The 27,381-nt window shown below is 44.1% G+C and overlaps 1 protein-coding gene across 2 annotated transcripts in view; it reads right to left on the reverse strand.

The window, feature by feature from the left end:
- Nucleotides 1-27,381, reverse strand: part of TMEM130 (transmembrane protein 130) — a 39,921-nt gene that overhangs the window by 7,073 nt on the left and 5,467 nt on the right. Inside the window, exons 1-7 of one of the 2 annotated variants that reach the window (XM_075830266.1) lie at nt 25,818-25,971; nt 23,617-23,922; nt 19,611-19,782; nt 16,611-16,771; nt 15,112-15,199; nt 9,932-10,134; nt 9,037-9,158 (exon numbers count right to left, since the gene is read on the reverse strand). In XM_075830266.1, the coding sequence (XP_075686381.1) occupies nt 9,037-9,158; nt 9,932-10,134; nt 15,112-15,199; nt 16,611-16,771; nt 19,611-19,782; nt 23,617-23,922; nt 25,818-25,965 (1,200 nt within the window). In that variant the 5' untranslated portion in view covers nt 25,966-25,971. Of the gene's footprint in view, nt 1-9,036; nt 9,159-9,931; nt 10,135-15,111; nt 15,200-16,610; nt 16,772-19,610; nt 19,783-23,616; nt 23,923-25,817; nt 25,972-27,381 lie in introns of those variants that run through there. The other variant, XM_075830267.1, reaches the window with a different exon arrangement.

Here is a 27,381-nt window from a genome sequence, read left to right on the forward strand (position 1 = left end):
GGCAGCATGCAATCCTTCACTTCCCCTGTGGAGGCGCTGCAGGGGAATAGAATGCTTGTTAACGGTTTCCCTACACAGCTGAGTGCTGTGAGTTCCAGCTGTGGGATACTATCTGATCAGCTTATCAATGAGGGACCCTTCTAATAAGGGATTGCTCAACGTGGACAGTCCCTTTACCTACCCACTACCTCTTCCCAGTAAATGTTCTTGAAGTACAGCAGAAAGCAGGATAGAATGCCTGGTTATACTATTAGCCAATTACCCTTTATCATACCTGACCTTTTCACATCAAATAATGTGATCAGGCTGACAGATAAGCAGGAAGAAGGACCCATAGCAAAATCAAAATGCCCCATGTCCCCCAACTCCTGAGTCCTGCTCTCACATTGTCATATCACCCTTTTAAGGATCATTTCTGCTTTATGTTTGGCACATTTGACCGAAAAAATCTTACATTGTATTCACTGAGCATAAAGTCCTGATGTATACAACTGTATATTATAGTTGCATACGTTGGATATGGGCTCCCATGACACAGAAACACATACCACGTAGACTACGCTTTTTAATACAGAAAAAAAAAAGGTATGCCAGCGCATACCTCCGTAACGTGTAAAAAAAGGACACTGGTGTATGTTGGATCAATGGGAGCCTATGTAGGGGTATAGAGTTTATTAGAATCATATACTTTTACCAAAAAGTAATCTTAATTATTTATAAAGCAATAGTCTGGGTGCCTCTCGGTTTTAATATCAGAATAATCCTAAATCCTGACTGGATTATAAATCCTGTTGAATTTAACAAATATTGGAATTTGAAGAAAAATAACAAGCTGCCTTGTATTTCTTACATCCGCGTTTACTTTGAAGTGCAGCTAGATAAATGTGTGGGTGCACATCATCATAATATCACCTTCTCCACCAACAGCCCGAACAAATTAATTGTTTTGGCCTCATATATTCCCATGTTAACCCCTAAACCGTGCCACTCACAGCAATGCCCTCACCTCAGCGCTTCTAGCAATAGCAAAGCAGGGCTTTGATTTTCGAGACATACATTTCATCTTCTTTTGTTTTCTTTGTAGCTTTGCGACACAAAGGAGACTTACGTCATTCCAGTTCATTCTCATACCCGCTGCTTTCTATACATACGTACAAAAGTCCATTCTTCGCACCCCATGGCTTCTCTGTACATCACACTATGAGTGTAAATTAGCTTCTGCTACTGTGAAGTATCCTTCTTATTCATTTCGCCTGAAACGCGTGGCGCTGTGTTGTGTACCTGCCTTCATCTACAGCCAAGAATCAGGACATTGTTTCATGAGACATCAGCTGTAATTATCAGCAAAACCAGAATGTTCTCACTTAACACAACATGTCCTGGACACCACTGAGGCACGCCTATGGGACGCAACAAAGGACGGGGACCAACAACTAGCAATCAAATTGTATCCCGCGCAAGTAATTCACTTCACTTTTATGTAAGATCCGGGTATGGTAGTTAGTTTTGTATCATTTCTTGTAGTCAATGTTCTTTCTGTTTGTTGAATCGTGATGACATGTAGAGATACAAAGCAAAGAGGATTTACAGGTAATAGTGAGTCATAGCTGTAAATTGGGCAGAGATCGTCAATGGCTTTTGAGTATAGAGAGTAAATACATGATGCATCTTATTCTTCCACGTTCAATTGGGTTGTGTTGATAGCACATAATGAAATGTTTTCTCCCATGAAATAAATATATAGGGAATAAACGCGATGACGTCTTCTAGGCTCAATATCCAGAGGCATTTTATTGAGCTACAGGTCACATAAAAGTAAAGACATCATGTTCATACATGACAGCACGAAGACAGTCACAGGTACAATGCATAGCAGAGTCTTTTTCTCTCAGTTCTGCATCCGTTCCTTTTAGTAAAAATAGGAATAGGAGCATTTTTGAAGCAAGATAAATGATCTATGTAAGAAAATGGAACGCCAATGCATACTGAACGTTGGCGTAGGGATGCACGATGCATCGAAACTTCGATACTGTTTAGATACCGTGCACCCCCAAATGATTCGATACCGTTATTTCATGTATTTCGATACTTAGCTGTGCGACCGCACAACTAAGTATAGTAACACATGATTGTATGAGTGCGGGGCTGCGGGTGTGTAACACAGCCATTGCCCCGCACCTGAGTCCTGACAAGTGCGCGCCATCAGGATGATGTGATGCGGTCAGCGCTGCACTAATGAGCGGCGGCACTGAAGACCGAACATCGCGGGTGCACTACAAAACACCCCCATGTTCTGTCTTCAGTGCCTGAACCGCCGCTCATTAGTGCAGCGCCGGCCGCATCACCTCATGCTGACCGCGCACGCACTTCCTGTCAGGAGCAGGGCAATGGCTTATTACACAGCCGCAGCCCCGCTCTATAACGGCAGAGATGAGAGAAACCTCTCATCTCCACCGTTATTCCCCTGAATGCTGCGATCAAAGCTGACTGCAGCATTCAGGGGAAAATGAGAAGGGGGGATGCCCCTGGATCGTGTCACAGGGAATTCCTGTGACGCAAGCGAGGGACATACCATATATGGGCAGACAGCCCAGGGTCCATTGAAGGACCCGAGGGCTGTCCTACCATATTTCCTGTTGTTAGGGCATACTAAGGTACTATCAGTACACAGACTAATGTACTGGCATATACACATATTGGGTATTGGCACGGCCATAATTACCTGCACAAGTATTTTTTTTGCGTCATTTATGATGTGTACGCTGTGAAAAAATAAACTAAAAACTGCTTTCTTTCACTAAGGCCGGATTCACACGAGCGTGTGCGTTTTGCGCGCGCAAAAACTCCATAAAAGCTCTGTGTATCATCAGCATATGATGCGTGGCTGCGTGATTTTCGCGCAGCCGCCATCATTATGACACTCTGTTTTTATGTTTGTAAACAGAAAAGCACGTGGTGCTTTTCTGTTTTCATTCATAGTTTTTACTGCTTTCGCACGAATCACGAACGTCACACGGAAGAGCTTCCGTGTGCTGCGCGTGATTTTCACGCACCCATTGACTTCAATGGTTGCGTGATGCGCGAAAAACGCACAAATATAGGACATGTCGTAAGTTTTACGCAGCGGATACGCTGCGTGAAAATCACGGACTGTCTGAACGGCCCCATAGACTAACATAGGTCCGTGCGAGGCGCGTGAAAATCACACACGTAGCACGGACGTATTATACGTTCGTCTGAATAAGCCCTTATTGTGAGGCACGAGGTGTGATGAATTTAACCTCCATGTGCCTCACATTAATAGTAATTAACCCCATCATGTACCTTACATATTAACCCATTATGACTGAGAAACATGATGGGGTTAATTACTACTAATGTGAGGCACATGGAGGTTAAACTCATCACACCTCGCGCCTCACATCAGAAAATGGAAGAACTTTTTTTTATTATTACTGTTGGCAAAGTATCGTTTTGGTATCGAGTATCGCAATACTTCACAAAGTATCGGTATCGAAGTCCAAATTCTGGTATCGTGACAACCCTACGTTGGCGTGCAAAAAGCGATGTAAGATGAAGAATGCTTTCACTGTTTCATCATTGCTGGCAATCTATTTAGACATTGAGATCAATGATATTACTATTCTTTGTTCTTCTGTCCATAAAAAGGAAAAAAATGGAGGAAAGAGAGCGGAAAAAAATCTGCTCAGGAAAAGGTTCAGTCCTGGCTCCATACTACAGGTTTGAGTAATGGGGATAACTGGAGTGATTTGCACCAAATTTATTAAATGGCGCACGCCTCTTAATAGTAAATTTGGTGCGCTTCGAACAGTGAGGAGATTAAAAATATTTGCGCCAAAATTTGCACCATTTCCTCCTATTCTGCATTTTAAAAAATATCTAACGTAAAATACATCTCCTTTGAAGACCACGCCCACTTTTCTCGTCATTTGCCAAATTTGGTGAACATTGAGAAGAGTCACTGCATAATAAATGTGGGCCTATAAGTACACATATGGAAGCCTTAGGCTGGTTTCACACGACCTATTTTCAGACGTAAACGAGGCGTATTATGCCTCGTTTTACGCCTGAAAATATGGCTACAATACGTCGGCAAACATCTGCCCATTCATTTGAATGGGTTTGCCGACGTACAGTGCCGACGACCTGTCAGTTACGCGTCGTCGTTTGACAGCTGTCAAACGACGACGCGTAAAATGACTGCCTCGTCAAAGAAGTGCAGGACACTTATATACATTATATGCAGGACACTTATATACATTATATGCAGGACACTTATATACATTATATGCAGGACACTTCTTTGCTACGTAATTTGAGCCGTTCTTCATTGAATTCAATGAAGAACAGCTCAAGCTTACGGGCGTCAATGACACCTCGCAAAATGCGAGGAGGAGCATTTACGTCTGAAACGACGGAGCTGTTTTCTCCTGAAAACAGTCTGTAATTTCAGACGTAAAAGTCACTTATTGTGTGCACATACCCTAACATTAAACTTCACTGCCGAAACCGCCTTCACATAGTATAATAAATATTACATTGCTTTTCAGATATTTATTTCACTTTCTGCCGCTCCCCTAACACTTTAGTGTATTTTGTAGGCAGTGGTACTTCAGGTCACTTAGTGACCACTTGTGTTGTTATATGGGTGACCACGATTTGAGTACATGCAGCAACTTTACAGGAGTGGTGATACACAGACCTGCTATACAATACACTGCCTCTTCAAGCCAAACAGGCTTATTTTAGGCCCCTCACATTTAGAAAAGCGAGGGAAGATTCAATAACAGATAAGCGGGGAGGTGCAGGATATGTGTATGGAGGGTGAGGCTTGGAGGAGAAAATTTGTAGCACAGGTAGACAAGACTGGCAACTACTACAAAACTATAATCTCACTCACAAAAAAATAATCGCACTCACAAATGCGCAGGCGCTATTCAGGTTTTTCCTTAAAGCTGTTCCTGATGAGGTAATTTCCTGCACAAAAATGTGGTATTAAACAGCGCAATTTGAAATCAATGGGCGACCATGTAATATATGGTCGTTTCAAGCGCCCCCGGTTGATAAGTTGGTCTTTGCAGCAGCTCTACACTAATAGAGGGGAGCTCTGAGCAGGGGACCCCCTCTATGACCTCTATATATAGCACGATTTGTGGCTGGTTATGTAGCACCAAAATATTCCAGTCTCTCTCCACAAAGAGTTAATATCTCAGAAGTAAACGCTAGGGCCAAACTCATAGGAAGCCTGTTATCTTATCAGTATATCTATGGGTTGTGGGAAGATAACAGAGTACCCAAAAGAACCCAAAGAAAACCCCCTACAACACGAGAATGACATACAGACCTTGGTTGGATTCAATCCTAAAATGCCAGTACTGCAAGACAACAATGCCAATCACTGTGCCACCCAGTGCCTCACATTGCCCAGTAATGGGAGAGAATGGATTATAGGGCAAAGGCCTTATTCAATATAATGGAAAGATTAATCCATTCCTGATTTCTGCTGTAAAATACTGATGCAAAATACTGATCCAATCTGCAAATGAGGCCTCGGGGATTCAGTCGTGTTTTTGAGAGTCTAGGCAGAGACATGGATACGTTTGTAACAGAATACAATGCAATCCTGCCTAGTTCGCAATGAGTAAACAAAGCAGAATACGGTCTATTAATGAGCAGTATACAACGTACGACTATTTCATGCACTTGGTATTAAAAGAATGACTCTGTATGTCGGCAATGTTTGTCTGATACTCCGGTGGCTGTCACAAGAAGGTATAACAAACGAAGGGTCCTCTTACACAGCCCGACCTGGGCCGTGTAAATGAGCGCGATCAACGAGACAGCTTATTGATCGACGCTTGTTTGCTCCTTTCATAAGGAGCAATGCATGGGGAGGAGCAATGCATGGGGAGGAGCAATGCATGAGGAGGAGCAATGCATGGGGAGGAGCAATGCATGGGGAGGAGCAATGCATGGGGAGGAGCAATGCATGGGGAGGAGCAATGCATGAGGAGGAGCAATGCATGGGGAGGAGCAATGCATGGGGAGGAGCAATGCATGGGGAGGAGAAATGGTCGCTACGATCGCTCGTCCCCATACATCTCCATGATGTCGGCAGCATGTTACCTGTTTACACAAGGAGATGTGCTGCCGACAGCTATAATATTTCGTACTGCATAAACGATACAATCAGTCGATGAACGAGCGTTTGTCCGATCACTGGCCCGTGTAAAAGGACCTTAAGGCTTTGTTCACATCACGTTTTTTTCCTACGGTTAGCAAGTACACCAGGAACGCTCCTAAAGTACACGGTAACTTGTCCATACGGTTCCATTAGCCCGACAGAGGCCATAAGAGTGTCCTTTTGGCCACTGTCAGGCTGGTATGCATCGGTATAACTTAGTTTTTTTTAAGGTATGGAATAGTGTAGTGGACTACGTGATTTCATAAAATGGGATCCTGCAATGGGAGTCTTTGGGTGATGTATACCAATGTATGCCATACAGCACAGGCATCTATCTGTTAACCCCTTCCCGCATTTTTACATACATGCACGTCATGGGAAGGGCCAAATTCCCGCATTCGGACGTGCATGTAGTGATGGTGATCGCGTGAGCACAGAAGCTGTGTCCACATGATCACCGCGGGAGCGCCGCTGTGACTGATAGCCGGGCTCCCACTGCAACGGCTAAGATTGAAGAAACCTTCAGCCCCAAACTACAACTCCTCCGGCACAAAACAAGGCCTCATATGGCGATATCAACAGAAAAATAATAAAGTTACGGCTCTTGGAATGCGGTGATGCAAAAATGTATTCTTTTTGTTTAATAGGTTTTTTATTGTGCAAACGTAGAACGTAAAAAAACGATACATATGTGGTATCGATGTAATCGTACCGACCCATAGAATAAAGGTAACATGTTATTTATGCCGCATAGTGAACGGCGTTAATTTAAAAAGCAGAAAACAATGCTGAAATAGCAGTTTTTTTTAATCCCCCCCCCCAAAAAAAAGTTAATTAAAGTTAATCAATATAATAAATGCACCCAAAAATGGCGCCATTAAAAAAAAAGCCCTCATACGGCTATGTAGACGGAAAAATAAAAAAGTTCTAACTCTTGGAATGCGAAGATGAGAAAAAAAAAAAGAAAGCTTGGTAATTAAGACCCAAATAGGCCTGGTTGTTAGGGCTTATTCAGACGAACGTAAAATACGCGCGTGCAACGCGCGTGATTTTCACGTGCGTTGCCCGTAGCTATATTAGTCAATGGGGCCGTGCAGACATGGCAGCGTTTTTTGCGCAGCGTTGCTCCGTTGCAAAAAACTCACGACATGTCCGTTGATTCAGCGTTTTCAACGCATCACGCACCCATTGAAGTCAATGGGTGCGTGAAAACCACGCATGTCGCACGGAAGCACTTCCGTGCGAACTGCGTGTTTGCGCAACAGCTGTCAAAAGGATGAATGTAAACAGAAAAGCACCACGTGCTTTTCTGTTTCCGAACATCCAAACTGAGTGTCTTTGCGATTAGCGAAGCCGGACAAGCGAACCAAACTTCACCGGGTTCGGCTGAACTCGATTTGGCCGAACCCGGAAAAAAAATTATCGGTACGCGACGTCAGGAGATAGTCACTGTCCATGGTGCAGAAAGAGTTAAACTGTTTCAGCACCCTGGACAGTGACTTCCGATCCCAATAAACATGAACCTGTAAAAAAAAAAAGAAGTTCTGACTTACCGCTAACTCCCGGCATCTTCCTCCAGTCTGACCTCCCGGGATGACAATTCAGGCCAAGCACAGCCTGCAGCGGTCACATAGACTGGCGCGTCATCCAGGGAGGTGGGGCCCGATGTCGAGAGGCGCGTCACCAAGGACGCGTCACCAAGGCAACGGCCGGGAAGTTCTCGGTAAGTACGAACTTTTTCTTTTTTTCACGGCATTCACTGTCGAGGGTGCTGAAAGAGTTAGCTCTTTCAGCACCTTGGACAGTGACGGGTGTCGACAAGCCTCATCTCTATGATGCCGGCTGCGCGAAAATCACGCAGCCGCGCATCAGACACGGATGACACACGCAGCTGTCAAATGGTTTTTGCGCGCGCAAAACGCCGCGTTGTTTGCGCGCGCAAAAACGCAACACTCGTGTGAATCCAGCCTTAAAGAGAACCCTTCACTAGCACATACATTGTGCAGCTGAGCACACCATGCAATAGGCACTGCTGTGTCACTTTAAACTATTTTTCTAGCCTCGCCCCGTTTTTTAGATATCGGTGCCGTTATATTTTGCGCCCGATATATAAATGACCCCCTGTACTGTCAATGGGGCGTTTCATTTCTTGGAAAGGGCAGGGGTGGCGTGATACTTAGCGCTCTGACACTCTCCAATCAGCTACTAACAGTGTCAGAGCGGCTTGTGCTGTGTGATCTCCCTCGCGAGATCACACAGTTTTTCCTCACTGTCTGACAAGAGCTGGAGAAAGAAGGAGAGCGTGCGCGCGCATGCGCACAGCTTCGACAGCGATCCTACGGAACAGAAGAGGAGAAGAATTTACATTCTGATTGGACAGTGTCACTCCCCCTTGCACTTTCCAGTACAGGGGGTCATTTACATATCGGGCGTCAAATATATAACGGCACAGATATCTAAAAAACGGAGCAGGCTAGAAACATAGTTTAAAGTGACAGAAGGTCTGCTCAGCAGTGCCTATTACATGGTGCACTCAGCTGCACATGTAGGGGCTAGTGAAAGGTTCCCTTTAAGGGGTTAAATGTATACATCACGAGCTTTTAAATAGAAATACGTTAGGTACACTTTAAATGGATACCATAATAGCCTATCGGTGACGGATGGGACAAACAGTGGCATCCGTCATCCACAGGCTATTATGGCATCCGTTTAACGTATACATCATAAAAAGAGACATGAGAGTTTTGTTTTTTTTAATGCGTTAAATGTAGGCCAAAAATGTGATGTGAATGGGGCCTAATGTGGCAGCTAATAAAGAGCCAGTAACATACCTCCACCAATGATTTCTGATGAGGACTGTGGCTGCCGGCTCTGAATAAAGTATAGAAGATGAAGCCAATAGCGATGGCAATGAAAGCACAACATGGGAGCACAAACCAGACGGGGTGCACACCTGCAAGAACAAAGCATGGAGTTACAACAGACAAGTCTTTGATGTCTATGAAAGTTAGGCTCCGTTCACATGGACATATTAGGACTCCATGCATGAGACAGAAATGTAAGGACAGGATCGGATGCTAATCAGGAAAGCTTTTCCAAAAGCTGGTATCTCTCAGGATGGCATCCGATCCTTTCCTTTCCACTAAATATATGGCACCTGCAGGCTACAGGTACAGTTCTGCAGATGCTCTCAAGCCATAGGACACTTCACACTGGAGACACGGGCAGTAATGGAGATATCTTTTCTTTATGTCCGGCTTAAAGAGGACCTGTGACCTCTATTATTCCTCCTAGAAAAGTATGAAAAAAATGAACGCATTTTCGGCCCTTTCTCCCATACAAAGTATGGGAGCACAGCCCGTAAAATACGAAAACTAGGACATGCTCCATAATTCCCTAAACAGTTCTACTGCATGAACACCTATCCGTAGCGATACGAAAAGGTGTCCGTGGCCAATAGAACTGAATGGGTCGGTAATTGCGGACGTGTTACGGTCCGCAATTACGGAGATTTTTTACGGTCGGGTGCATGGGGCCTTAGACGTTCCGTCACATCAAGAGGAGCCAAAAATGCACAAAAATAAGGGAAGTAAATAATAGGTGATAAATGTATGATCGCTGGGGGTTCCATATATGGGACAGAATTGTTATTACATGGGGAATACGAGTTCTTCCTATAAGAGACAAGCACATAAGTAAATTCATTGATTAAAGTTGTGTTATTACCTGTAGAAGTAACAGAGATGCTCTGATGTCCTAACAGCTTGCTGACTCCATTCTGGGCTTTTACACTCAAGCAATAACTCCCGGCCGATCTGAATTGATATCTTATTATGCAGGTAGTGCCATTTATCACCAGTGGGTGGCACTCTTCTCCATCCAAAGAAACACAGTCAGACTTGATTAGCCAGCAGATTGTCAAAGGGGGACTGAAAGAAGAAGAAGGATCATGTCATTCGTTTAATCTCCGTCACATCTCCTTAAATCTTCTTCATACATTTTTAAAACCTTACAAATCAGTGGTGCCATCTAGAATTCTGTAAGATGTAAAATGTAAGTTCAAGTTTAGTGAACCTACCAGAACTTACTGAAGAATTGCTTAAATATCAGTTCCCTTTAGTTAAGGGAAACTTCTTACACAGTGCTTAACCCTATAAAGATGCAGCCAATTTAGAATTGTTCTCATTTTTGCTTCCTGCATTCCTAGACATCTGTATTATGGAATTCCTACAGGGTCAGACGAGCCCACCTGAGCACCAAAAGACCCTCCGGTGGACCCACAGTTTGCCACAAAAATGGGCTCCAAAGGTCCAGTAGAAGACAAGCCTATTGGAGGTGACTTTGGAGTAAATTTTTTGCCCCATGTGTCTTTTTCTTATTAGAAGATTTACAAATAACATTTTATGCCTTATTGATGATATGTCCTGAGTGTACAAGTTACAATACAATCAAAAGTGGTCGTGCACATGTTCTGTACTAATGGATGACTGGTACTCAGAATAATTTCCTCTGGAGGCCTGAAGGAATCTTAGTTCAACACTGCATTACAATTTAAGCTATTCCCTAATATATTTATTAAAGTAGCACTCCGGTAAAATGTTTTATCTTTGCCCTGATAGGCTCGCATAGTAACAGTGACTTCTGGTCCATACAGAAGACGCTGTAGGATTCGGATAGTCACAGTGCGGGTTACATGACAAAACAGCTGCCCGGAACAGAAAAAATCTGATGGACTTTTCCACAGATATCTGCCCTTCGGTCCACAAACAGGTGTAACAGAAGACGGTCTAAATCAGCCTTTTTGGGTCTAGTGTATGGCCGGCATTAGAAAACAATACTTCTTTGACATTTACATGCATGCTCGGCGGAGGAGAGGGGAATAAGCCGCTACCAGACACCCCAGGCAGCGGCTTATCTCCCATGGGAACAAAGAATTGGGCTGGTGGACTCTCCTCAGGATAGGTCATTATTATCAGATCATCGGGGGTCCGACTCTTGCACCCCCACTGATCATCTGACTGAAGAGGCCTCTTCACAGTTTACCAGGAACAGCGCCGTACAATTTCGTAGTGGCTGTACTTGGGATTGCAGTGCTTTGCAGACCGCCACCATTTACTTGAATGATACCGGTACTGGAATCCTAGACACAGCCGCTATGAAAGTGAACGACGCTGTGCCTGGTAAACTGTGAAGAGGCCTCTTCAGTCAGCTGATAGGTGGGGGTGCCATGAGTCAGACCCCCACCAATCGGATATTGATGACTTATGCTAAGGATAGGCCATCAATATAAAAATCCTGGAAAACCCCTTTGAAAATAAATAAACATCTAACAATGGAAAAAAGGGCTAGAGCACCCTGTTTGAGCCCTCCCTTATATACAGGTGCTTCCGCCATTATTCAGACACCAGCACAGTTCTTTTTGTTGTAGTGATATATAAGGGTGAGTATATCACAAGACCCGAGTCAGCAAACCTCATGTGGAAGTATGACAAGCCACCCATTCCTTATATGCCCTTTACTTCTTCCTCTTCTGTCATCTATCAGGCCATGGGCATGTGACATAAAGCAAAGCTGGATTTTATACGTTAATAGGGCAAAGTATGTCCCTCAGACTGGCAGCTATCGGAGAAAAATATCCCGGAACCATATATGTTTTATAATCTTACTAAATAAGTCAATGCATTAATTGTCATAATATGTCATGCACTGAATAAGACTGGGGCTGTACGGTGACGCGGAGTCACAATGAAATGATTGAAATCGCAACACAAGTCGTAGTAATGCCATTTTACCAAAACTCTTGGGCAACTTTGTGTCGCCATGTCTTACTTTATTTATGGTCGATCGTTAAAGAGGCTCTGTCACCAGATTATAAGTGCCCTATCTCCTACATAATGTGATCGGCGCTGTAATGTAGATCACAGCAGTGGTTTATATTTCGAAAAAACGATCAATTTTGACGGAGTTATGACCTATTTTAAATTTATGCTAATAGTACAGAGGAGTGTCTGACTCTGACCAATCAGTGACCAATCAGCGTCATACACTTCTCTCCATTCATTTACTCAGCACATAATGATCTAGCGAGATCATGATGTGCTATCACTTACTCACACATTAACGTTACTGAAGTGCCTTGAGAGTGAATAGACATCACCTCCAGCCAGGACGCGATGTTACCGAAGTGTCAGGATTGTAAATAAACATTGCGTCCTGGCTGGAGGTGATGTCTATTCACTCTCAAGGCACTTCAGTATCGTTAATGTGTGAGTAAGTGACAGCACATCATGATCTCGCAAGATCACTATGTGCTGAGTAAATGAATGGAGAGAAGTGTATGATTGGTCACTGATTGGTCAGAGTCAGACACTCCTCTGTACAACGCCCACTTGGTCAAAAGGTAAAAACACGCCCAGTTGTCTATTAAGAAAGTCATTAGCATAAAGCTAAAATAGGTCGTAACTCCATAAAAAATGACCGTTTTCTAAATAAGAAACACTGCTGTAATTTACATTACAGCGCCGATCAGATTATGTAGGAGATAGGGCACTTATAATGTGGTGACAGAGTCTCTTTAACAAGTATTGCTATGTGTTCCATAAACATATCCTATGTCTATTTGCTGTGTAGCTTAAAATAATCTATTGCTCCCTGTTATCAGCCATTTCAGGCTGGTTAGAGGTTGACTGTAGTGTTCTGGAATGGGATGACTGGTAGGAAGTCTTGAGAAATGCCTGCCCTCATGTCCACTACTAAATCTCAAATATCTCCAGATCTGAGAACCTCCAGAAACACGGACAGACAGGGGGAATTATTAGACATTCTCGATTGTTATGACGTCTCCAGGACTCTTCAATACGTGGGTGGGGTTTAGTGAAAGGGGTCCCTATAAACTTACGATAATTTACGCCAGAAAACTGGCGTAAATTGGATTGTAAATCTACACTAGGTGACATAGATTTAATTTTATGGCGCACGGATGGCAAGAGATGCGCCTAATTTATTAAGAAACGAGCGCCTCTTAAAGGGGTTCTCCAGGCATTTTATATTGATGGCCTATTCTAAATGAAGGTGCAGAAGCGCTCAGCTGAGCATTCTGCATCTTCGGCTGTGGTCGGAGCTCCCTGTCAGGCTGAAGAAAGTTCACATCGAAGTTCTATCTGAGTCGTCTTCAGCCGAGTGAGGAGCACCGATATGGAGCTGTTTTCAAGGGAAAACAGCTTTTGATTTTCAGAAGTTTTTTGAGCAACTCGCGTTTTTCGCGGTCGTTTTTGGAGCTGTTTTCAATAGAGTCTATAAAAAACGGATTAAAAAATGTCCCAAGAAGTGACCTGCACTTCTTTTTCGTGGCCGTTTTTCCCATTGAAATCAATGGGCAGATGTTTGGAGGCGTTCTGCTTCCAATTTTTCAGCCGTTTTTCGGTAGTTTACCCTTAGGGTATGTTAACACGCAAACTCAAAAACTTCTTAAATTACGGAGCTGATTTCAGAGAAAACAGCCTCTGATTTTCAGGTGGTTTTAAAGCTGAGAATGAAGCTTCTTTTAATTTGGAGATTCTTTTCAGGCTTCTTTTGAGGCGTTTTTCAAGGTGTTCAATGGAAAATTGGCTCCAAAAAATGCCTCAAGTGACATGCACTTCTCGTTCACACTGAGTTTTTTGCAGGAGAAAAATTCTGCCTCAAAGTTTGGGATTTTGAGGCAGATTTTGTCCTTCCTGGACGGCGTTTGCCGCGATTTTCGCATAGGTTTTCGCCCGCGGCCATTGAGTGCTACGGGCAAAAAACTCAGTGAAATACGCTCTCTCTACCTCCCATTGATGTCAATGGGAGGCAGGAGGCGTAAACGCGCAAAGACAGGGCATGTCCCTTCTCTCTCCCGCAAGGCGGTTTTACCGCTCGCAAGAGAAAACCGTCCTCGCCTCCCATTGAAATCAATGGGAGGCATTTTCGGCCAGTTTTTGACGAGTTTTGCGGAGCGGATTCAGCTCCGAAAAGCTCGTCAAAATACTCCCGTGTGAACAGGCCCTTATTACGGAGCGTCTTTTTACGCTCCGTTTTTTAAAACAGTATGAACTAAATGCTGTTTTTCTCATTGATTTCAATGGGCAGATGTTTGTAGGCGTTCAGCTTCCGTTTTTTTCAGGCATTTTTCGAGGCGCAAAATACACCAGAAAACACTGCGTGTGAACATACCCTAATATATCTCACCCCAGTGGTGGATTCACAGCTACACTGCTCATTACTGCTGTATAATTTCCTCCAAGTTGTTGCTGCTGCTGCTGTTTCTATGTGTGTGCTGTGTATAGAAGACATGATAGCAGTTAGGCTCCGCCCACTAGCTCAGAGAAAACTGAGAATTAGAGATAGAGCCTGTAGAAGGGAAAACTGCTAAAAAAGAATGCAGAATACAAGTCATATAATGGCCAGAAATAGCGTTATTACTCATGTACACACATCACAGCTTATTCTAAATAGTTACCTGAAAAGTTAGGTACAATATTATTTAATGGAAGTTCTGCAATATAGTTTGTGTTCCTCACCATTTCCAAAATATCTGCTTGTTGTCAGTGAACAAGAACATTCTTGTCTCCATCCAGAGGTTGAAAACCTGTATTGACCTAATATTTCTCCCTGAGGGTTTGCTATAACTTTATCCAGTCTAGGAAATCAATTATGTTCTAAACAGTCTGGACACAAGACAGATACATTTTAACTGCGCTGATACAATGTAGCAAACTATCAGGACAGGAGAGAGATACTGTATGTGCTGTTGATGTATTTAGCCCATCTGGTGGGGGGGACGACATGTAACCGATAGTGTACTAACAATAGCCACAGAATGGAGTCATAGTACGAAGCCTCTGTACGCAGAATTTATACACCCTCCTGGTGATTTTACAACTTACCTTCCAAAGATATGCAGAGACATATTGACTTTCTGCCCGGTGGTGGTGGTCTCTCTAGGGCCAGCTATGGTGATACGACTTATAACATCTGGAAACAAAAAATAAAATAACTCTGTGAAACTTTCCTGATAATATTCAACAAGAACTATATACAGAAAAATGATTTTATTCCAGCATCCGATAGTCCAGAAATGAGAATAATCTTCCACCAAAAAGTCCAATAATCTAGAATATTTGATAATCTGGCACACATAAGGTCTAACAAGGTTAATAAGATTAAAGTAATTTTACTGTGTGATATTTTAGTGCATAACAGGCCTTCCTGTAGGATGACAGTAGCGTGGCCTTAGTAGAAACAGTAGGATAAGAGCACCAGCATTAGGACCTGAATCACACACACGCAGTTTTGATGCAGTTTCTTTAACAAAACGCCCTGTTCACACGGTGCAGTTTTGCATGTATTTTTTTTAAACAAAATCTTTAGTAGTAATAGTACAGGGGACATAATTTTAGATTAAAATCCTCACCATTTAAAGGAAGTTTAGGTATTTTCCCAATATCGCTGTATTAGGCCCCATACACACGACAGTATTTTTCATCAGTAATTACGGACCCATTCATTTCTATTGGCCACGGACACCTTTCAGTATTTTTATTGATGGGAGTCAGTGCTGAAAAAATTATAGAACCTGTCCTATTCTTGTCCGTAATTACGTGAAGGACTCTCCCATAGTCTATGGGAGCTTCCGTAAATACGGACGACTACTGATCTGCATCCGTAAACCGTCCGTATTTACAGGAGCATTGCTAGGCAACATGATGATGACATAATTTGCAACCTTCCTCTTTTTGTACGGATCCGTATATACGGATGGAGTACGGATGCAATACGGAACGTATTTACGGACACCCTTCCGTATGTACGAGTGATATAAGGATGCCTACTGATACGTATTTACTAACAGTATTTCGGGATAGATGAAAATACTGTCGTGTGCATGAAGCCTTAGTGTATGTTCACACACAGTGACCAAAAACTTCTGAAAATACAGAGCTGTTTTCAGGCGAAAACAGCTCCTGATTTTCAGACGTTTTTGTAACAACTCGCGTTTTTCGCGCCGTATTTTACGGACGTTATTGCAGCTGTTTTTCAATGGAGTCAATGAAAAACGTCTCCAAAAACGTCCCAAGAAGTGACATGCACTTCTTTTTCGCGGGCGTCTTTTTATGCGCCGTCTTTTGACAGCGACGTGTAAAATTACACCTCGTGGGAACAGAACACCGTATAACCCATGGAAAGCAATGGGCAGATGTTTGTAGGCGTAATGGAGCCGTTTTTTCAGGCGTAATTCGAGACGTAAAACGCCTCCATTACATCTGAAAACACTGCGTGTGAACATACCCTTAGGCTTCACCATGCTCTACACTGCTGCTCAGCTTGTTTAGATTGGCTACCGTTTAATGGAAAAGAATACAAATAAAATATATTCCACTTGTACCTTGTAAAGTCAACATGGCTGTAAAGTTTCCTGTTTTTTTCCCAGAATGTCTTTGATATTTGACATCATACAGATGAGCAGTAACTTGGAAGAAAACTTTGAAACTTCCAGGTGTAGTATAGTTGCGATGAATAAAAGGATCAGTTGTTAAAACTGTAGGCCTATAAAAAAAATCATAGACTTATTATATATATTAACTACATGCCATAGGCCATATGGGCTTACTATCAGCCAACAGTGGGTGATCCAACCCATGAGACCCTTCGTTCTAGAATCAGCAAAACGAAAGGGCCGCATGTTCACTTTGGCTCCTCAGCCCATCACGGTCGTACATGACACAATTCTGCTCTAATCCCATGTGGTTTTGTCTGGTACTGCATCTTACCCCCCCATTTGCTGTGCTTTCACAGGCTGTGCTGCAGTACTTGACAAAGCAACTTATATATAGTGCCACAGCCACTTTCCATAGGCAGCTCCCCCGAGTGTAAACTGAACTGCTGGAAATCCCGGTAATTAGGAAGCTGCCGGAAGCGTCCACATTAACGGGTAATTATGCAATACCTGGTTGCACAGAGTTCTCTAGAGTGAGGGTCATTCTTTGCAGTGACTTTTCAATCTGGCTAATAGATTGTGGGCTTGAGTTCCTACATGTCCTTCTATGACACATGGACTATGGTTGTTCTGAGTGGGCAACCCCTTGAAGTATAACTAAATGTCCAAAAAACTTCTGACAGGTCATAGTGACACGTCAGAAGTTTTGATCAGTGGGGGTCCGAGCACTGAGCCACTTCATCTCTAATCAGCTTTTCTGGGAAAGCCAAGCAATTTGTGTACGGGCTCAATAGAAAGTCTATGGGTATGTTCACACGTACACATCCGATACGCCTGAAATTACGGAGCTGTTTTCAGGAGAAAACAGCTCCGGAATTTCAGACGTAATGGCATGTGAAGGCGTTTTTCGCAGCGTCCATTACGGACGTAATTGGAGCAGTTTTTCTATGGAGTCAATGGAAAACGGCTCCAATTACGTCCCAAGAAGTGGGCGTCTTTTTTCCGCGCCGTCTTTTGACAGCGGTGCGTAAAAAAAATGACCGTCGGCACAGAACATCGTAAAGCCCATTCAAATGAATGGGCAGATGTTTGCCGGTGCATTGGAGCCGTATTTTCAGACGTAATTCGAGGTTAAAACGCCCGAATTACGTCCGTAAATAGGGTGTGTGAACCCAGCCTATGAGTCCGTGCACCACCTGCTCGGCTTTCAGAGAAAAGCTGAGCAGAAAGGAAGCGCTCCTGTCGCTTTGTTTTAGCGATCATAGTGACGTCACAAGTTTTGATCGGTGCGGGTCCGAGCATTGAGACTCCCACCGATCAAAACTTGTGACATGTCAAACAGGCCCTATTACATGCTATATTTGATAAGACAACTACGACAACATATTCTTGAATCAATATCAAATGAATAGCGACACATATGTTCACCTTTACTATGTTCTGACTTGTCATTAGGACCCCTAGCAATTGTTATAAGGATGGACCTGCGGGTGTATTACGGTGCCACTGATTTAAATGAACGAGACGGCAACACAACGCAGAGATACAGACATCTCTAATTAAATTAAAGAGCCTCACACACGAGCGTGGTTGGTCCGTGATATAAGGTCCGTACGCTGGCCGCATTTCTCGGACCGAACACACTGCAGGGAGCCTAGTTATGTACGATGCTAGGAGTCCCTGCCTCTCCGTGGAACTACTGTCCCGTACTGAAAACATGATTACAGTAGGGGACAGTTGTCCCGCAGCGAGGCAGGGACTCCTAGCGTCATACATAACTAGGCTTCCTGCAGTGTGTTCGGTTCGGGAAATGCGGCCGACGTACGGCCCTTATATCACGGACCAAACACGCTCGTGTGTGAGGCTCCTAAAGGGGCACAATGCTTAACAAAGTGCCACCGTCCTGTCACTCTTCTCACAGACCCCCCCCCCCCCACAGCTGCTCATCTTAAATAATGTAAAGAGAAGCAGCCACCTCTCCTGATATGTCTGTTTTACTAAATACTTGTACTGCACATAAAATAACAATTCAGGAGCATCTTTTTCACAACTCTACATTGTGTTGTTCCTCTGTTATTCCTCCTGGAAATGTGGGAATGAATTGACGACTGGGTGTTACCATTTCATTTCTCAATAGAGCGTATCCCCTACACAGTCTAAAACTGTCAGCATTGTTTGGACATTGGCAGCGTGTGCAGGTACACATCCTATTAAAAAGAGGAATGTTTCAAGAGGAATCTCCATCACGTCCACTTTTATTATTTGTGGTCTGATTAATGATTAGTCTTGTATTACTCAAGGCAGTTCATAGTTAAAATAAGCTGTAATCCAGCACCTATGGCAGTCTATGGGCCCATAATGTGTCTCCATAGGTTAAATGCCTCCGATATCATATGGAAAAAAATGGAGGGGTTGTCCAGGTTGGAGGCTGTTTTTTATACTGATGATCTATCCACAGGTCATCAATATATGATCGGTGAGGGTCCGACACCCGGACCCCGCACCGTTCAGCTGTACCGGCCTCCTCTGGGTGCTGGAAGCTATGCAGTGGTTGGTACTGGAGGCTGAAGGCTCCGACAAAGTGAATAGGAGCAGAGCTGCAGTACTGAGGCTATACAGTGGTCGGAGCCTTCTGCTTCCGGCAACGATCCCTGCATAGTTTCCGGCACCGGGAGGAGGCCGGTACAGCTGATCGGTGCGGGGTCCGGGTGTCGGATCCCCACCGATTGTATACTAATGACCTGTGGATAGATCATCTGTATAAAAAATCAGCCCCCAACCTACACAACCCATTCAGTATTACGGAGGTATACCTCATAAGATGGTGTTCTACATAGGCACCATACGGTGTCTACGGATCCATAGTACGAAGTCATACAGGCTCCGTGTTCATGAGGCCTTATTTCTGGGCACAGGCAAAATTATAACTGTTATTCTATATTGACAAACCCGTCATCAAATGTCCATTTGTATGTGAACGCAGCCGACTTAAAGAAGTTACTTGGGTCGTAAATTAAGAAAGATAACGTCACGTTGCTGTTAGTGGCGAGGAAGAAGCCATGTCTCAAGTGCGTGCCGTTAACGTCTGCTTGTGATGCTGTGAGATGTCCCACAATTCCTCCTGCGGATTGAAAATATTATGTTAGTCTATGACTGATTCCTCAGCAGCAGGTCCCTGACTTAGGCCATGTTCACACGCTGAACAAAAACGGGCTGTAAAATATGGCGCTGTTTTCAAGGGAAAACAGCCTCAGATTTACAGCCGTTTTTCATGCATCAAGTGTTTTTTGATGCGTATTTTTACGGCCGTAATTGGAGCTGTTTTCCTATTGATCCAATGAAAAACTGCTCCAAAAACGGCTCAAGAAGTGACATGCACTTCTTTTTTACGGGGCGTTTTTTTATGCACCGTACTTAAAAACAGCCACGTAAAGAACACCCCGTGAGAACGGAATGACGTTTTTCCCATTGAAATCAATGGGCAGATGTTTGGAGGCGTTCAGCCCCCGTATTTTCAGACGTTTTTCGGGGCGTTTACGGCCTGAAAAACAGCTGAAAATAGGCCGTGTGAACATACCCTTAGAGTCGTCGTCCAGTCTTTTTAATATACTTTGTATATCAATTTATCACTGTTTTCAATATCTCTGCTTGCGTTCTATCAATAGATGAAAACCTGTCCTGACCTTGTCGTAGTTGCACACAGCTGCAGTTTATTACAATATATCAGTGCAGGAGATATCAGCCTGGAGTCCGGAACACGAGGGAGAATTGTGTTGCTGCATCATCTATCTAGGAAGGGTGTATAGCAGCCAGCCTAGGGCAATAACATGAGATGGAGTTGAGTCTATTTGGTCCTCTCACCAATTTTGATCTCCTGTATATGGGGGCCTGCCAATGTCCGATATCGGGAAAAAGAAGGATGCAGCATGTTGTATGTCAACCCATATGTCGACATGCCGATCCGCATTCCCTGCAGTAGTTGAATCGCTGCCAGAGGAGTCTGATCGTGTCTTATTCGCCTCTCCCTAATGAAATAAACATGCACGCTCGGTTCCGCGGGCACCTTTATGGTGGAGTAGGGTGAAATAGCTGTCAGATGACAGCTAATGAGTGTGTATGGCCAGATTCATTTACGTTATCTTGATCTATCAATCTTTAATGGGTTTTCCCACAACTAACATTTATCACCTATCCATAGGATAGGTGATAAATGTATGACCGCAGGGGGGTCCCAACAGCACGATCACAGTAAGGAGGATCTTGAATGGAGCAGCGGTTGCGCATGTGCGCTGCTGCTCTATTCAAATGTCTACAGCGTCGACTGAAACAGCCGAGCGCCACACTCTGCCCCATAGACGGTGAATGAAGCAGCAGCGCACAGGCGTGACCGCCGCTCCATTCAAAAACCTTACTCCAAACGAGCAGTGAGGGGTTTGGGACCCCCATTTTAAAGATCGGTGGAGGTACCAGTGGTGGGGTACCCAGCAATCATACATTTATCACCTCTCCTGTGGAGAGGTGATAAATGCTAAATGTGGGATTGTTCCCGATCACTGGCCCGTGCAAACAGGGCAAAAATCAGCTGATAAACGAGCAAACGCTCATTCGTCAGCTGATCACATCTTTTATGCGGCGCCAAATCAAAAATGGACGCTTGTCGGCACCAAATGTCGTGTAAACAGGGGATGTGCTGCCGACAAGATGCAAAATGTCAGGGCGAGTGATCGTATTAACAATCGTTCGTCTCCACACATTCTGACCATTGCGCCACGTAAGAAGAGCTAAACAAGTGCAGATAGACATGCTACAGTGCAAACCTGCCGTGTAACCCCACCCTTACCTCACAAATGGGGGGTAGTAAGAGAGATCGGGGTCAATCACCAAAACAACCATCTAGCCCATTCCTCAATTTATATTTAAGGGGCAATAATAAACTTCACCATCTTAAAAATATTTGTCTAACTCCAATAGAAAACATATGTGAAGAATTTCCTTTATCTTGTTCTAGACTTAAAACCCATAATGCATCACAATAATAGGAAATACTCTCTGAAATGTCAGGTCCTATAGATGGACTCGTTTTCTGTTTGTCAAGTATTGACTATAGGGAGTAACTATAAGGCTGGGTTCACACGTCGGCAAACATCTGCCCATTCATTTGAATGGTTTTGCCGACGTATTGTGCAGACGACCTGTAATTTACGCGTCGTCGTTTGACGACGCGTAAATTGACTGCCTCGGCAAAGAAGTGCAGGACACTTCTTTGCAACGTAATTTGAGCCGTTCTTCATTGAAGTCAATGAAGAGCAGCTCAAGATTACGGGCGTCAAAGACGCCTCGCATAATGCGAGGAGGAGCTTTTACGTCTGAAACGACGCAGCTGTTTTCTCCTGAAAACAGTCTGTAATTTCAGACGTAAAAGACAGTTCTCGTGTGCACATACCCTAAGGACTTGTCCACACACAATGGAATTGATGCAGAAAATTTCTGCAGCAATTCTGTTGAAAATAGCAGACATTCCGCTGCGGCAAAAACGCACCATTTCCTGCAGATTTTATGGCAGAAAATGGTGCGTATTTTGCTGCGTTTTTCACAAGGCTGGGAGATGCTGACATCTCTGAAAAACGCAGCAATTCCGTCCACTTTCCGCAGCAGGAATTGACATGCTGCGGTCCAAAATGTACGCACCGCAGGTCAATTTCTGGTCAGAATTTTTCCGCAGCGTGTGGATGAGCCCTAAGAGGTGCAGATGTTGCAGTTGCACCAGGTCCCTGGTGCCAAAAAAACCTTTCCCACATATAAAGATGGCGGTACTAGACTATAAATGGGACAGAAGTTACTTCGGAGCCCAGCCGTCCACCTCCACTGTTAGGGTATGTTCACATGATAGAAGGCATTTACGGCTGAAATGACAGACTGTTTTCAGAAGAAAACAGCTGCGTCGTTTCAGCCGTAAATGCTCCTCCTCGTAATATACGAGGCGTCTGACGCTCGTATATCTTGAGCTGCTCTTCATTGAGTTAAATGAAGAACGGCTCAAATTACGTTGCAAAGAAGTGTCCTGCATATAATGTATATGTGCCCTGCACTTCTTTGCCGAGGCAGTCAATTTACGCGTCGTCGTTTGACAGCTGTCAAACGACGACGCGTAAATTACAGGTCGTCTGCACAGTACGTCGGCAAACCCATTCAAATGAATGGGCAGATGTTTGCCGACGTATTGTAGCCCTATTTTCAGACGTAAAACGAGGCATAATACGCCTCGTTTACGTCTGATAATAGGTCGTGTGAACCCAGCCTTAGGGTATGTTCACACGGCAGCCTCCGTTACGGCTGAAATTACGGAGCTATTTTTAGGAGAAAACAGCTCCTGAATTTCAGACGTAATGGCAAGTGCAGGCGTTTTTCGCTGCGTCCATTACGGACGTAATTGGAGCTTTTTTTCTATGGAGTCAATGGAAAACGGCTCCAATTACGTCCCAAGAAGTGACAGGCACTTCTTTGACGCGGGCGTCTTTTTTACGCGCCGTCTTTTGACAGCGGCGCGTAAAAAAAATGACCGTCGGCACAGAACATCGTAAAGCCCATTCAAATGAATGGGCAGATGTTTGCCGACGCTTTCAAGCAGTATTTTCGGCCGTAATTCCAGCAAAAAACGCCTGAATTACGTGTAAATAGTGCGTGTGAACATACCCTTAAAGAAGCCTCCGAGGCGAGGGGCAGCTCGGGGTCATTGTAGATGCCGGAGGTGGAGACAGAGAAGTTGAGTTTGCAGAAGGTGAATGGCGATGGATAATGGAACGTACAGCTATGTTTGGCCAGAGAGAAGTTTTGCTATGGGAACTTAGGGTTACTTGTTATGTCACAGACTGGGCCTGAATTTTGGCATAAAAAAATCCGATAATGTAGATGTCACTCGACATGTTGTAAAGCAGTGAATAGAACCATTGCCTACTTGTAACCTGGAGTACTGTAGTGTTGCTTGTGATTGGTTCGCACGTAGAGCAGCGTCTTTCTGTCACCCAGACGGATATTGGGTAGGACCCCGGAGAGTCACATTGCACAGTAATAGCAGAGCTGGTTTCTGTTTTTGAATGGTGAGTGAGCAGCAGAGGGGTGTAGTTCCAATGAAAATGATACAGTCCCGGGTCTGCTATGAGACTTGTGCTGTCATTTACTATTAGTAAGCCGGCATTCACCGTCGCCTGCGCACCAGATGTTATTGGGCTATCGGCAGAAACCATCAGGAAGTAGGATTCATCTAGAAATCAATGAATGAGGAGACAGGTCAGGACATAAGACCACATTTTGTTGTGTAGTAATAATTATAGCTGGTCATACAGTTGTTTCAGGCAGTGAATATGCACACAGATCCCCCCGTTAACATCCACTTAAAGGGGTTGTCCAGTCATAAGAAAATGACGGCCTATCCTCAGGACAGGCCAACGATATCTGACTGGTGGGGTCTGATTCCTGGCATACCCGACGATAAGCAGTTTTGAAGGGGCCGCAGCGCTCAGATAAGCATTGCTGCCCCTTCATTACTGTCACTGAATCGCCGACAGATGGAAGTCATTGACTTTAAAGGGTTTTGTCGGATTTTCGTCATTTTATCTGTCTTATCCATTCCCCCACATCCTCTTCCGGCTATAGTTTTAATATGGGGTGGGCTGGCAGATGCTGGTGAGTGACATCACCTGCTGCGCCCATTTGCTCCTTTTACAGGCGTCAGCAAAGTTTTAGACTATCGGTGACTTCTCTATTTATTGATCTACATGTCATATATTCCTATGGTGTGTAACTGTTGGTGTCACAGCTGTTGCTTTACAAAATTGCCACATACCAATTCTAATTAGAATGTGGCCAACCACTTTAAGGGGTTACGCCATTTGGACAGCCCCCTCTCTAAATGCAGCCATTGTTGCTAGAGGAAGCGATGGGCAGCCACACGTGTCCCCTGCAGCGTCCGCTAAGGGTCAAATGTAGTATCCAATGGAGTCTATTCAATAGAAGAGGCTCAAGCAGTGGCGTAACAATCGCGATGACAGGGGGTGCAGCCGCTAGCAGGCCCAGAGGGGAAGGAAGCCCGTCCCGGATTCCCTTAGGCTGCAGCATCAGGCGGTCTGTGCCATATTAGGTCCTGACAGCGGGCAGCGGCAGGATCTGCAACACAGCACACAATGCCCTAAAGCTGAACGTTGTGTGCCGTGTCGCTGCCCGGCGTCCGAACATTGTATGCGCCGCGGCACAGACCTTGTGTGCCGAGACCTGATGTGGCAGCCTGTGGGGATCCAGGGCGGGATCCTGCGGACAAGAGAAGCCAAGGGCGGTGGGTAAAGTCTTCTTTTATCCGGGTTTTGATCTAGTGGTCTGATCTGATGGGGTTGGGGCACGGGGACCAGCACTCCCGAGTTACACCCCCCTGTGCGACCGTATAGTGTCAGAGTGTGCCAAGTCCTCTAGATTGAGACTATATTTTCAGCGCCTCCTTAATCTAGCTAATAGGGGGGGGGTCGCAAGTGGGGGACTCCCCTCTATGGCAACCATATGCCCCATTAGGACGTATGAATGGTGTTGTATTGAATTATTACATATTAGAATATACAGATGACGGAGAAGGTTGTGTTTATTATGTTGCAAACACCACGCTTAGGCCTCGTGCACACGACCGTAAGGGTTTGTACTGTCTGCAAATACGGATCCGCAAATACAGAGGCACTTCCGTAGCCGTCCGTAATTGCCGAAGCGCCAAAAAAGTCTTCTATGGGCGAGTCCGTGCCGCAATTGCGGACAAGAATAAGACAAGTTCTATCATTTGTGGAATGGGTCCGCAATTTTATTTGTAACTACGGATGAGAACTACGGCCATGCTGCGATTAAAAAAAAAATACGCCAAAAATTACATCAGAAATCTCACTGCAATGTATGAATGAGAACTCAGATTCCCATTATTCATGTGGTCAAAATATTCCAGCACCAAAATGATCCACACAAACAAATCCGGCCCTGCGAACCTAATCATTTCATATGACCCGGGATTGTGTTATATTGATTTTGTGGACATAAATATTACAATTGTATGAGACAGACGTTTTTGCATTGTAGAGATGACAGCCCTATGAGACATGACATGCAGCAATCCAATGGGTTACTTACGTCCAGATGTGGAGCTCACAGTGGCAGTCAGGAAAAGAAAGGAGTGGATGACGGAGGTGAAGCTGGAGGAGGCCATGACACCGCTATGTGAGGGGAGCAGGGGAGATCTGGAGCAGCTTTGTGCAGTCACATAATATGACAGCATCATCCTCCTCCTCTGTACCAGGGTTTTGTGGCCCTCTAGTGGTAGTAGGTGGAAGTGCAGTACCGTTGAGCCAGTACAAGAAGTGGTCCTTGGTAGAGGGCACTTTTTTTTCTTTTACTTTTAGATACTGAATGGCTGCCAAGAAACGTTCAGTTTTTACCATTAAGGGTATGTTCACACGGCTTATTTTTTGCCGTTTTCAGGCCATAAACGGCGTAAAAATTGGAAACAGAACGCATGCAAACATCTGCCCAATTGATTTCAATGGGATAAACGGCGTTCTGTTCCGACATACCCGTAGGACACACGCTTAGCAAAAAACTTATGAAAATACGGAGCTGTTTTCAAGGGAAAACAGCTCCTGATTTTTTTCAGTCGTTTTTTAAGCAAACTTGCGTTTTTCGCTGCGTTGTTAACGGCCGTTTTTGGAGCTGTTTTTCTATAGAGTCAAGGAAAACCGACTCCAAAAACGGCTCAAGAAGTGACATGCACTTCTTTTTCGCGGCCGTGTAAAAAAACGCCCTGTCGGAACAGAACACCGTTTTTCCCATAGAATCAATGGGCAGATATTTGGATGCGTTCTGCTTCCTGTTTTTCGGCCGTTTATGGCCGTGTGAACATACCCTTAGTGTCAAAACTGTTTTATTGACAGTTTCATATTGTGGCCATATGCTACATATATAAAGTAATGACGGTAACACAATAGTTAAGCTTCAACAAAGTAACACAATAGTAATTCATATACAACACAAACTCAATCAACACAATTTAAAAAAAAATAGGAAAGTACAATTCAGAAGGAGAAATAAAGTTTTTGGGGTAACTGAACAAAACTGATAATGGTAAAAGTGAAGGTCATTGATGGATCGACTATGGTGTCGAATGGTTAATGTTAAGTGAAGGCACGAACCGATAAATAAAGGCTCCGTCCACAGCCATTTAAGATTTCCGTACATCAAACCATTGTCTGTGCAATCTCTCCCGATCGGTCATTTATGTAAATATGAATGAATCCTGGACAAATTCTGTTATGGAGAAAAGGAACTCAAGAGTGACGGGGATTAACTTGACAATGGACATGACAGCGGGGAATGGATGTGGTAATATTTCTCAAATAGCAGAATTGTACATACCGATCCTGCATTTAGGATGGCCGATTCCAACATATGAATGTTGGAAAAATATTAAATGAACACCATTGCCAAAATGATCTTGGCTTGATTTGTGCCAAAATTACTAAAAGGTACAGTACACGCCTCATAATTCATTTGGAGAATTTTGCACTAGTGAGAAAAAAAAATAATGAAATTTACGCCTGCTATGAGCAAGTGTAAATTTGCTAAAAAAAATGGTGCCACTATTAGGCCTCATGCACAGGACCGTAGCCATGTGCACGGCCGTGATTTTCAGGTCGGCCGG

This window comes from Rhinoderma darwinii, chromosome 6 (assembly GCF_050947455.1).
Source record: "Rhinoderma darwinii isolate aRhiDar2 chromosome 6, aRhiDar2.hap1, whole genome shotgun sequence".
In the NCBI taxonomy this organism is placed as follows: domain Eukaryota; kingdom Metazoa; phylum Chordata; class Amphibia; order Anura; family Rhinodermatidae; genus Rhinoderma; species Rhinoderma darwinii.